We start from the raw sequence: 12865 nt of genomic DNA, 5'->3' as shown, positions 1-12865 counted from the left end.
ATGTAGATGCACTGTGAGTGAATCGATCTTTTATTATGAAAGCAGGAATTACAGGAGGATAGTTCTGTAATGGAATTCCATCATTTATCTGGGGTGGTTTGGTGGTTGACGTCAGTTTGTGTGATAGTCCTTAAAGAATTTGAATCAATCTTCATTAGACTGGAGCACACCGGCTTCTGTATATTGCCCATTGCTTGTGTTAGAGGGGTGTCTTGGCTGGGAAGGTAGCTACAGGAGTCTTATGTCCACCATCATCAAGACAGCTCCAATTGTGCAATCTAAAACTGTGAATAGCAACCACAGGTGCCACTATCTCTGCATCATATTATTCTGTATATGTGTGAGGTTGATTGCAATACGTTCCGTCTATAGGATTAATTGCCGAGTTCAATTCTGCTATAAATCACAGTCTGAGATTTATAAATTATAATGTATGTTGCATGTTAGACATCTTAACTGCTGCATAAACATTTAGTGTTGCAACAATTTTGATAAATCACTTATTTCTGGTTAATGGACAAATTTAGGTCTTGTTTGATGGGTTCGAATGCAAGATACGTATATGAAATTTCCAAGAGGTTTATGCTAAACAGTAAGAACCGCATAAATCATTGTTGAGCCAATAATCAAGTTTCCAGCATACAGTGAACATCAGTACCAGTCGGGGAACTATATTGTGTTAGACAGTGGCAAAACCTTTTAACAACAAAGAAAATTTAAGGCGGAGAACTATTGTGGATAATATATAGGATTAAAATGCACATTACCGTAGAAGTTTTTCAAAAATTTAATCTGATTATGATCTCTAGGAACATGATTTTGTTGATTAACAGGCACATGAGAATTGATCTCTTTTCTTTTCTCCTTGTATGTCACTGATTCAGACAGGTGATTGTGAGTGAAAAAATCAAAATTTGTTTCGTCATCTTCTCTGATCTTTTTCAATTCTTGAAACAACAAGGATGTGTCTTATTAGGAAGAAGTTCCATATTTCCATAGAATGTTCTCAAGAACTCAATTTGTTTCAGATCACCAGAGGTTTGATTTTGTTGGCCTGAATCAGTTATAAGAAGTTGACAAGTTTCCTTTTCACCATTATCCAGCATTGATTCACATGATTGATACTTCTGAACAAAAATCTTCTGTCTTTTCATGTGGGAAAAGATTCCTTATCATGAAAATGAAACTGATTATCTTTATCATCGTTTTCATCAATCTTTTGCAGAATTTGAAGTAAAGATGGATGAACCTTTCCTAGATCAAGCTGTAAGCCACCATAAAAATTCTTCAAGAAATTAACCTATATGGGTTCGTCGCTGGCATTGTCACTATTGCCTTCCACTTTCCCTTTGTACCAAACCATTATTCTAGATACTTCCAGATATTATTGCTGATCTTCTGGTCTTTCAAATAAAGTTGCCAATAATTTAATCCTTCAAACAAGGTTGACAAACTTCATTCCAGGGATGGTACCTTAAAATTTCTGACTAATGATGCATTGACACTTCTTTCTTTCTGTCTCCAGTAGAGTTGTCAACAATCTTTTGGTAAACAGATCTGTCACTATGATATTATCCTTAAAGTTGACCTAGTTTAACTTGTAAGCAGTGACAACAGTGCCAACAGTTGGAGAAATTGCAATCGGATCACTATCTAATTGTAGCTTTCCTCTATGTTTGAGAGGGGCAACTCTCGCATATGATGGGGGTGTTTGTATTTTCTGAGCACTTTTCACCTAAATGGACAAAATGGAGACAAAATAAAACTACAAGAAATAGAGGCAGAAACCCCAGCAGTATGCATATGAATACCATATGAGATTCCCAAAGGATAATGAGTATAAAGGAGATTCAATAGATGGTGACTTTGACATGCAACAGTGATGAAAGAAGGAAAAAACACTTCTACATACAAAGTAGGTTACCTAAACAAATTCAAACCAAGATACTAGGGTATGATCGTATTTCATCCTTTACATATATTAAAATTACTCAAAGGAATTATCAATTTAACATACAAAAAACTGATAACAATTACTGAAAAACACATCCAAGACATACAAATCAAATGTGCATTGATTATTATTGTTTTGAAAATATAGAAGTTAAAAAACCTTAAAGTACGAGGTATGAACATAAAAGTCCTCTGCAAAATTATGCAGAGTTTCTTCTTTACAAAAAGTCCCCCCCTTAACATTACAAGTTGCCTTCCATTTATAAGCTTACTCTAACAACTAACTTGTAACTACTTTTTTTGGTTGGTAACCAAGTTAGAGTGCGGTAGTTATTCTTTTTTTTGCAACCAACTTTTAGAAAACTGAAAACTAAAATCTGAACTTTTAGAAAAATAAAATTTGAACTCCTAATAAAACTCAAAATTGGACTCAGAGGACAGAAAAAGCTAAGGTTTTGACCAATGTCATGCAAAAAGTTTGAGTTTTGTCCAAGAAAATGCACAAAGTTAGTGTTTTGGAAAAACTCATGCAAAAAGTTAGGGTTCGGAAATATTTCTCGCGAGAAGTTGAGGTTTAGAATAACTATGGGAAAACTTTTTGTGAAAAGTTAAAGATTGGGAAAGAAAAGTTTAGAGTTTAAGAAATTGTTTCACGAAAAGTTAGGCTTTAGAAAAAGTTAGGCTTTTAGCAAAATGCTTGTAAAACGTTAGGATATGAATATTTTTCTTGCAAAAAGTTAATGGTTAAGGAGACTTTTGGGAAAAGTTATTGCGAAAATTTAGGATTTGGGAAGCTAACTTGAGCTCATCAATATAGATTACAAAAGGGTTGGTGAAAGTGAACAATCCCATTTGACTCCAATGGTGCTCTGCACAAAGTTAGAGCTATGAGGGGTTTCAAAACACCAACAACTCTTATATATTGGCGGTAATAAAAGTATAAAAAGTACCAATGCACGACTACTTTTGGAAGAATAGGCAATAAAGCGGATTCATACCTCTCTTTAAAGTCTATAAAACAACCAAAGACTCTAAAAGACTGATGACAAGTCTCCTGAATGATAAGCGCATAGTGTGTAAATTTGGTCAATAGCCTATGTGGTCACAATCATGAGTTGTATTGGAATTATTCAGATCATTTTGATGTACAAATGTGCTAATGGGGTGGATGATATATCTTGGCTGTTAATTGTGTGTAATGCCTTCTTTGGGGATATTCCTAAATTTTGCCCTAAAACCACAATTTCAATTGAAATAAAAATTATTGTACATTTAAGAATATAAATTTACTCTTTTAATACCCTTTATAAGAGAAACAGAGGCCTAGCTCTTGCACAATGTTAGTCACTGGGAATTGACATTAAATCACAAGATCATAATACCATGTATCTTACTAATCCTTAGTAATCATAATGATATTTGAAATTGCACATAAGCAATAGTCATTTTAAAGTAGATTCCTCTAATAGTCTCATTGGGAATTCATTGAAACATTGGAAAAGTATAGTCGAAGGTTTGGTCACCCTTATATTGCAAGAGAATGGAAGGTGGGGCATCCTTCCATCCCTCGATTGACCTTGGAGGTTGCTCATCTTCCTTGTTCAAGCCCTAGAGCATGGAATACTGGTCCTCCATTCCACCTTTTGGCATTCCATTTTGAGTTGCATACTTGAGGGGACCTCAGGCTATTAGATTAGTTTTAGTGTCCTATGTTCTTGCTATTTAGCTTGTTATTTTAGAATCTTAGTTAATGGTCATTTAGGTTCTACATTTCAGTTGTCTGAATTAGTTTTTGTAGGTTTATATTTAGACAACTTGGTGTTTTGTTTTATGATTGTTTTTTTTGTTAAAAGCTTTTGTCAACTCTATATATTCAGATATTTGGTTATGCAATCACTCAGGTTTCTCAAGTTTCGTAATGTCTTCTGTGCACTTCTACCTAGATATAAGTTCCAAATTTTTTAAAGAGATTTTGGTATGAAAAAAAATCTGCAATGGAGAATTTTGCGTGAAGGAGTTCTATGAATGTTTTGTGGAGGAATTTTCGGGATGATTTTGTACCTGTGTGATTTTTTCATGGTTCCTAGGGTTTTAACAAAACCATGGTTTTCTACTTGTGTGAAGCCTTTTTTTTGATAGGCCTTGGCCTTGATAAATTAATAATATTAATATTAAATTTCTTACACCTCATTCAGGTGCAGGCACTAGGGATTTGTGTTTTTAAATGCTGTAACATTTAGTGATTCTAGTTTGATCTTTCAGATATTTTTAAGTCCTAGACTGCTGATTACCAAACCTCTAAACTTATCTATCACGAGATTTTGGCTTGAATTTTTTGATACAATAACTTGAATTTAAACTAGAATGATATGTTTCAAAATATGAAATATATAATGGTTTTGTTTAGCATATGTATTGGTTTATGACATTCGAAATTTAATTCTATATGTTGAGAAATTTAACCTCATAGTGAATTGAAACAAATTCTGTATGTATTATATAATAATATATATGTGTGAGTTGATGGATTTTTGTTGATATTTGTAAATATCACATTGAGATGATATATCTCCATATGATTGAGATTAAATCTAAGTTGCCGGTTCGTGGTTCGGTTCCGAGTTTGGGTTCAAGAACCGGTTTGCTGGTTCGATGAAATTTTGGAAAGGGGTTTGGGTTCGTTAGTAGAAAAACATGTAAAAATTATATATATATATATATATACATTTTTATGAAGCATGAGTTAAAATTAGAATGTAGCATAGTACCATAAACACATTTAAAACTTTAAAACAGCATAAACAATAACATATCAATGTATCATGGTGAGCATACCATCATATAGTAACATAGTTCAATCAACTTCAACATCAAAGATGAAAGATTCAAAACATTTAAAATATCAAGTTCAAGTGTCATTGTTTCACGTTCAATGTTTAACAGTAACTAATAGAATGAAAATCTATTAAAATTCTGAATTTCTAGTTCTAAGTTCTTCATTCTTCATCTTCATCTTCTTCATATTCATCTTCTTCTTCTTCATCTTCTTCTTCATCTCCTCCTTCTCCGCCTACGCTATTACTTGCACCAAGGCCAATGGGATCAGCAGCAGAATCAACAATGGTATTGGCATCAAAATCATCAATTGTAAGCGCAGCAGTGGAAGCATCCAAGTCCGCAATCTCTGCATCTACATCCCACTTCTTTGTCTTCCCTTCTTTGTATTCTTGACTCTTGTGCGAAAGAAGGCGCAAGTTGTTATGCACAAATACCAGGTTCTCGGCTTTTTTTGATTGCAACCTATTGCGCTTCACCGAGTGGATGAAAGAATAGGTGCTTTAATTTCTTTCTGATGCAGAAGAACTAGCAACCTATAAAGACAACATAGGGTAGGCAATTAAAAAGGAATTAATTCAATCTTATTAAAATATTCTTTTGAAGATAAAGTGAGCTAATTTAAAAAATAAATAAAACTTACTTGTGATATAACTTTGATTGCAAGGGGCTGCAATGTTTGGAATTTTTGGCCATGGAGGTACCACCAACCATGAGCATGCTTCTTGAACCGATGACGAAGAGCATCATTACTTAGACTTGTAGCATTGACAAATGCTATGAACTCATCCATGATTACATCTCCTATATCATCATCAAGAAATATTCTTCTAAATGCTGCCTGGTACCCGTCAGACACTTCCATATCTCTATATGGTGGCAACCTTTCTAGTAGATCACAATATTGTGAGCTATAGTATTTGGGGGTCAAGGCATAGGCAAGCAAATGTAATGGAGTGGTCATTTTGTTCCATCTTTCATTAATATTTTTTTGCCCTTGTTTGAAAAAGGTCTCTTGCGGATCTTGCTCCTGCTCATTTATAACTTGCTTGATCTTCTCAATCATTGAGTCTATGCCATCATAGATCTCTCCAAGGCAAGGCCTATCCATGTCAGTGTACCTAAGCATGCTCATAATGTGCTCGGTGATCTTAAGGAGATATTCCACACGTTCCCACCATGAGTCAGCCAATAGCCTATCCTTTATTTTGTTTGCCCTTTTAGTGTTCTTTTGCTTCCATACACCCCAATTGTTGCTGATTACCATACCTTGAAGTGCATCTTTCACTTGCACAAGTCGTCTTAAGACGATTATATGTGATGCAAAATGGGTCTCAGCAACCTGTGACATAAATTAGAGCAAAAAACAACTATTAGATACATATTTTAGAAAACTAAGAAAAGTATACACATTGGCAATTGCATAAGTAAAATATGAAAAATCAGAAATTGTCAAATATTAAAAATTAAATTACTAATTTGAGTTCAAGTTCATTTACCCTCAATAGCTCCAATTTTGAGTAGTTCTTGAAAAGAGATTGAGTCATGTGGTGGTTTGTGACAAACATTTGTATGTCCTCAGCCTCTTCATACACTGTTTTGATCCACTCAATTTGGTTCCCAATCTTTTGTAGCATAAGATTGAGTGAATGGACTGCACAAGGTGTCCAAAAGATATGTGGATATTGTGATTCAACCAGCAAACCTGCTGCTCTACAATTCTTTGCATTGTTCGTTATGACTTGGACAACGTTTCTTGCACCCACTTGTTCAATGGCCTCAATTAAGATATCAACAATAAATGGCCCATCTTTTGCTTTGCCCTCACAATCCACCGCTTTCAAAAACATTGCCCCTTTAGGGGACACCGTAAGGACATTGATCAAGTGACGGTTCCTAGAATCCTTCGAGCCATCTGAAACAATTGTCACCCCTGTCTCAACCCATGAGTCCCTTATGGGCTTCAATTGATTTTCAACCTGTTGGACCTCATCATCCAACAAGGTGGTGTGCACTTTCTCATACCCGGGGCCACAATACCCTTTTGGAGCTTCATTGGCACCCCTCAACATGTCCTTCCAAAACGGAGAGCGGACAACATTAAAAGGCAACCTATTTGCATAGAGGCATCTTCCCACCTTAATGTTAGCAGTATCTCGAGCCTTGTTTTGAAAAGAAGTTTCTATTGGCCCCTTTCTTTTGTGTACAATGGGGACAGATTCGGTGTCAGTGTCCATTGTAGTACTGAAGAAGGGGTGGTCTTGTGCAATAACATTTGAGGGGGGTTGCATTCCCTTAGCTTTTTTACTTTTATTGCTACTATCACCGAGTTCTATTACCCTGCGTCCTTCTCTCTCTTCTGCTGCCTCATGCTCTTCAATATATTTTAACACGGTGTGATTTGGTATAGGGACACCATTTTTGCCAGGGCATTTCTTGACTCCTCTTTCAGTATAACCACATAGATGGCCTACTACACGATTATAAGAACTATTTCTTTCTACATCACATCCTTGACATCTCCAACGGAATGCACCACCTCCTGGAATGGGTTTTATAATGTCTACATACTTCCATAGAGGAGAATCGGAGTTGGTTTCCATTCTTTGTTCGGTTTTGCCTATTGATGAAGAGGTCGATGACATTACTTTCGAACCTTTCCCTATGGCAAGAAATTACTAATTAGATATATGTTCATAATCTATATGCAAGAAAATGACGAATTTTGAAATAATGGAAAAGATTCAAGAACTTAGAACATATGAACATTGAAAGAGAAATGAAAAAAAATGGAAAAATTAGAACAAAACAATAGTAAATGGAATAAGATCTTACCCCTTGGTCCTTTTCCAGCCATTGCAAGTTTGCAAATGTGTATAAATGATGCACAAACACTTCAAGAACACCAACAAGTCAATCTTCAAACTCCTCCTTGCACAACCGGATGCTTGCTCAAAAACTTATGTGCTCTCCTTCAAGGCAAAACAACCTATTTAGAAACATCAAATGACTATGAGAGAGCAAAAAACCAATTCATAACACCTTTTTAGGGTACGTGGACACCAAAAATTATTAAAAAATGCAAATAAATCACTTTATTTCCGTGTTCGTGGGCGAGTTCTTGGCTGGGTTCGAACTTGGTTCAATTTTCCTAGCTTGGTCCGCCCGGGTTCGAACCAGGATTCGAAAATTGAACCCTGGTCGAACCGAACCAGAATCTCGAATCGGTTCGAACTAGTTCAAGGTTCGGAGGGGGGGGAGTGGTACCCGTGTAACTTAGGATTAAATCAATCGGATTGTAGCTATAATTGTAACTATCCCTCTTAGCTAGGGAGGATTTGTTATGGAACACAATATGCTCTCAAGCATATGGAGATATATCATCTCAATGTGATATTTACGGATATCAACGAAAATCCATCAACTCACACATATATATTATTATATATTATGTATGGAATTTGCTTTAATTCACTATGAGGCTAAGTTTCTCAACACTCCCTCTTTAACAAAGAGAGAATTAAAGTAGTTTGATTACAAGATTTGAACACCACCTTAAGCGTGGTCTATGATAGATTTAAGTTATGGTGTCCGACAAGATTCGACTTGAAGAATCATAACAACTTTAATGGTGTTCAGCAAAATCTGGCCCAAAGAACCATGATAAGTTGGTTATCAAGGTGTCGGGCAAAATCCGGCCCGAAGAACCATGATAAGTTGGTTATCAAGGTGTTGGGCAACATCCGGACTGAAGAACCAAGATAACACTTGCTCCAACACATTTTGGTGTTAGGAGATAGGTCAACTATTGATAAGATCGTCACCTTACAATAGTCACCTTCTATTCGTTATCATAACTTTTGGCACTTCGGGACAACAACTTAATGTAGTTTGTTATGATAATAGGTCTAGCTATTGATAATATCCTCACCTTTTAATAGCTCCCCTCTAAATATATACATCAATTGAAGATCGTTGTCTTTTATGACATAATCACAACAACATCATGTAGTAACTCACATGATATCCACCATGAACCAAGTTAGAGGCTGGACCCACCATAGCTGCTACTAGAGGGTGGATCAAGGGTTTTCACTTCAGACTTCTCTCTAATAGAGGAGAGCACATTACAAAGAATTTCACTTAGAACTTCTCATAGATAAGATATCATTTACAAAGGATTGCACCTCAAAATTCTCCCTCTGAAAAATGATCCTGGGAAGTCAGGTACTCTAGTGACTCCCTTAGAGTCTCTCTTCCCCCAAGGATTCTTGTTAGACTCACTCTGAATCTGATATCAGTTTTTTGATTTTTTGGTGATAAGTCATCACTTCCTCATGATATACATAGGAGTAGGCCCATCAAAATCATGCAATCACACACACATATTTCTAGACTTCCTTATGAGTATCAATCTTTTAAGCTCTTGCGTTGCCTTAGAAAAAGTGTCATACTCCCTCTTAATGTAGAAGGATCTCATAATCTCAATTATCAAAGATGTTTGCTTCAAGAGCCTCTCTTTATCCATCTTGATCATTAGGGTCTTTGGAGTTCCTATCATTAGATTGAGTTTGTTCAATATTTGGTAGCATGTGTAAAGTACCAACCATCTTTTCCTATAAGAATATTCTCAAACATAATGGAAAAGATCAAGGCAAATAACCCTTATAGTATGTAGAGAACTATAAATAAGAGAGAGACTACAATGACTAGATAAATGTAAAAGGTAAGAATACTTATTTGCACATGAAGATTTAGGAATTGTCTTCTTAGATTATTTGAGAATGGAACATCTCCCTTCTAAAGAAGGTTCAAGTGGGAGAATGAAACATTGACTTTTTTCTCCCCCCCCACAATGTGAAATTCCCATTTATTACATTGTAGATGTAATTTTCTTCTTTCTTCTTTCAAGTTCTAGTTTGGTCCTTTTATTCAATCAAGGTCAAACCATTCATAAAGTTTACCAATAGCAGGAGATGTGTAATTCGTGTAAACCCATCCATGATATGCCAATATCTTGAGTAAGAATGCTCGTGCCACAAGAATGAGTTTGCAACTCATACTTTGAGCTTCATTCATCAAAGAGAGACCAATAGATGGTTCAAATGGATTCCCAAAAAAATCATCGACTTCTCACAACAACTCTAAGCTCCTTTGATCATGCAAATTTATATGTTCAACCTTCTGAAATAGAGTTGATAATATTAAATTTTTTCTTAGAATATCACCAGCTTCCTGATAATGTTGATGACTTCAATTATTATGTCCACAATAGCCTAGATGTCTAGATACTAAGATTTGTATTGATAGAGCGGTGGGATTGAAATTCATATTTCTACAATGCTCGATTTTCTATGATTCCTTACATAACTTAATATGCATCCCACACAATATTGATAAAGGCTGATCTTCCTCATAGACCCAGAGTTCATCATTAGACATTGATATAATCCTATAAAATTTTCTGCATTCACCATTCTTAATCAATGTGAATTTTACGTATAGTTGGTACAAGTTCTTATGAACTTCAATTACATCAGCTTCTTGGTCAAGTTCACTGATCAATTTCTTGAGGCACTAAAAACAATGTCATATTGAGTTTTGTTTGGGATGCCACTATATTGGCTAGTCCACAGATCCATTTGAGCCATTGTCTTGATATATTTCCTCACCATCTAGAGGAACACTTCACTATAACATATATGATTATGTTGACGACATGTATGTTTGAATTTATTCAATATATTTTACTTGACCAGTAAGAGAAGTGTTGATCCATTCATGTGCTTCGCTTGCTCTCTGTTTTATTTATTTATTTTAAACTCTCCTGATTCATTTATAATTTTCATGATTGATTCGACTATTATAATAATAAGACTCTTATAAGACTCCCATCTGTCATATTGGATCTCAGTGATTATTTGTGGGCAACAGACCCGCATGCAGATCGTGGTTCCTTGCTTTCTTATTTTATTGATATATTGATTTTGATATACATGCTTTTCTTTGATACACTCCCATCTTACCTCATCCATGCAGATTGTCCACGTGACAATATTCTTTTTCAATTTATCACAATCAGTCCTATGGGGAATGGGCCACAATAAGTAGAGGAGTTTATTTATTTAATCTCACCTTCAATCCACGTGATTTATAACTCCTGCTTACGTGTCACTAATGTTTCTCGTTGTCTTCCATTTGGGGGTACCCACATGGGTGGTCTTGTAAGGTGACCCTTTCTACTAAGTGGAATCAAAATGATCCTCGGCATTTGGTTGTGGGCCCTGATGGAACTCTAATTTTTAGAGTCTCCATTTAAGAAATGATGGTGGAGAAGATTGTTTATTGATTATGATATATACGTTTCAATAATATACAAAACAAAGATGGGAATCTTCAGCACCTAAGAAGGGAGAAAAGAACATGTATTGGATAGCCAACCTGCACCATATTAAGATACATCAGAGATATCATATGATAGTAAAGTGCGGCTGTATCATAAATATCAATAAACAAATGACAGGTTCTCAATGGTTTGATTAACAGAGATGATCCGAAAGAAGCAATGACTGTCCCAATTGGAATTATTCCTGCAGGCTCTGATAACTCCCTTGTTTGGACAGTGTTGGGGGTTAGGGATCCTATTTCTGCTGCATTAGGTATTGTAAGGGGCGGTCTAACAGCGACGGATGTTTTTGCAGTTGAGTGGGTCCAAGCTGGTGACATTCACGCAGGTCTTACAGTTGCATATTATGGTCTCGTGAGTGATGTTCTAGAGCTTTCAGAAAAGTACCAAAAGCGTTTTGGTCCATTTCGGTACTTTGTAGCTGGTGCTCTTAAATTCTTTTTGCTTGCCAAAGTACACCTATGAAGTTGAATATCTCCCTGTACCAGAACCAATGACAAGCAATGGTAATACTGGTGGAAATCATGGGTTTGCAATTGATGTATCAGAGAATCAATCTGATATGTTTGGAAGAAAATCAAATATTGAAGGATTGCCAGGAGCCTCAAGTTTATCAAGTATAGATTCAATTCTGATGACACCAAGCCGAATGTCAGCAGATCTTGATAACAGGTATTACCTATGCAAGTAGTGAACCATCTGAATATGTTAGGGCTTTAGACGCAAAAACAAAGCGCTTATCCTTTGGTAGAAATTATTTGCCACCTGAGCCTGAAGAAGTAGTTCACCCTTCAGTGCAAGGATCTGCAACTCCTACTAGACCCTGAAGACTGAAGTCCAGAACAGATAAAGGATGGACATGACAAAGCCCAACAAATGATTCTTCAAAATGTTGATGGGGAAATCCAGTAACTCTTAATCGGAGAAGCCATCAAAGTCTTAGGAAAAATCACGTCACACCAGGTGCACGTAACATATGCGGATGAGTTGATGCCGTGGAAGTATTCCGTTTACTTTAGAATGTCTAATATAAGTTGCCTCTAATCAAATGCATGAGGATCTATGCGTTTTCATTTTTGAAGTAATTTTCCTCTATGAACGATATGATTTCTGTATCATACGATGGAAGAAGAATTAGGACACGGATATATATCCAGTGCCGAAGGTGATGGCAATAATGCATATGCGGTAAAGGCACAGGAGTGATCAAAATCAATTGAATATGGCTTCGAAATGTTATGGATATACTTGGCGATTGGGAACATCAACAGATATTGTATTCGGTGCCATGAATTGGTTAAGTGATTCTACAGTATTAATCTTGGCGTCTCTACAAAAGTTCCAGGTGTTACATCTTCCATTGGACGAATGCTTTCGTTAAGAATGTAGTCTTATAATTCTGCATATTGTTATTGCAAGTCTGGGCATTATGTTAATGAGTCTTTAACAAATAATGAAGTTGTTAATGCAATTAAAACAATGCCTTATCAATGTTTTAAATGAAATAATGAGAAGGTGCAATTTAATAAAAGATACAATGTTTCATATTGAAACATTACACCTATTTGTGAAGAAGGATATAAAAGAGGAGCAGAAAGATACAATTCAGAGAGATACATTCGAACATTCACATCTACTTTCAAAGGAGCATTTTTATATTTATACTATTGT

General features: G+C 35.7%; 2 protein-coding genes across 5 annotated transcripts in view; both read left to right on the top strand.

Moving 5' to 3' along the window:
• LOC149534992 (uncharacterized) overlaps positions 1-12865 on the top strand; it is a 217734-nt gene that overhangs the window by 24188 nt on the left and 180681 nt on the right. The window lies entirely within an intron of this gene.
• Positions 11267-11673, top strand: LOC149534996 (sphingoid long-chain bases kinase 1-like). Its single transcript, XM_089805170.1, has one exon. It carries the CDS (start codon positions 11354-11356, stop codon positions 11657-11659), a length of 306 nt encoding a protein of 101 aa, XP_089661296.1. The 5' UTR covers positions 11267-11353; the 3' UTR covers positions 11660-11673.

The sequence above is a fragment of the Cupressus sempervirens genome, chromosome 10, assembly GCF_028749045.1.
Source record: "Cupressus sempervirens isolate cs-2001-9-10 chromosome 10, ASM2874904v1, whole genome shotgun sequence".
In the NCBI taxonomy this organism is placed as follows: Eukaryota; Viridiplantae; Streptophyta; class Pinopsida; order Cupressales; family Cupressaceae; genus Cupressus; species Cupressus sempervirens.
Note: the sequence above shows the minus strand (reverse complement) of the source record. Positions and strands in the feature narration are given on the sequence as shown.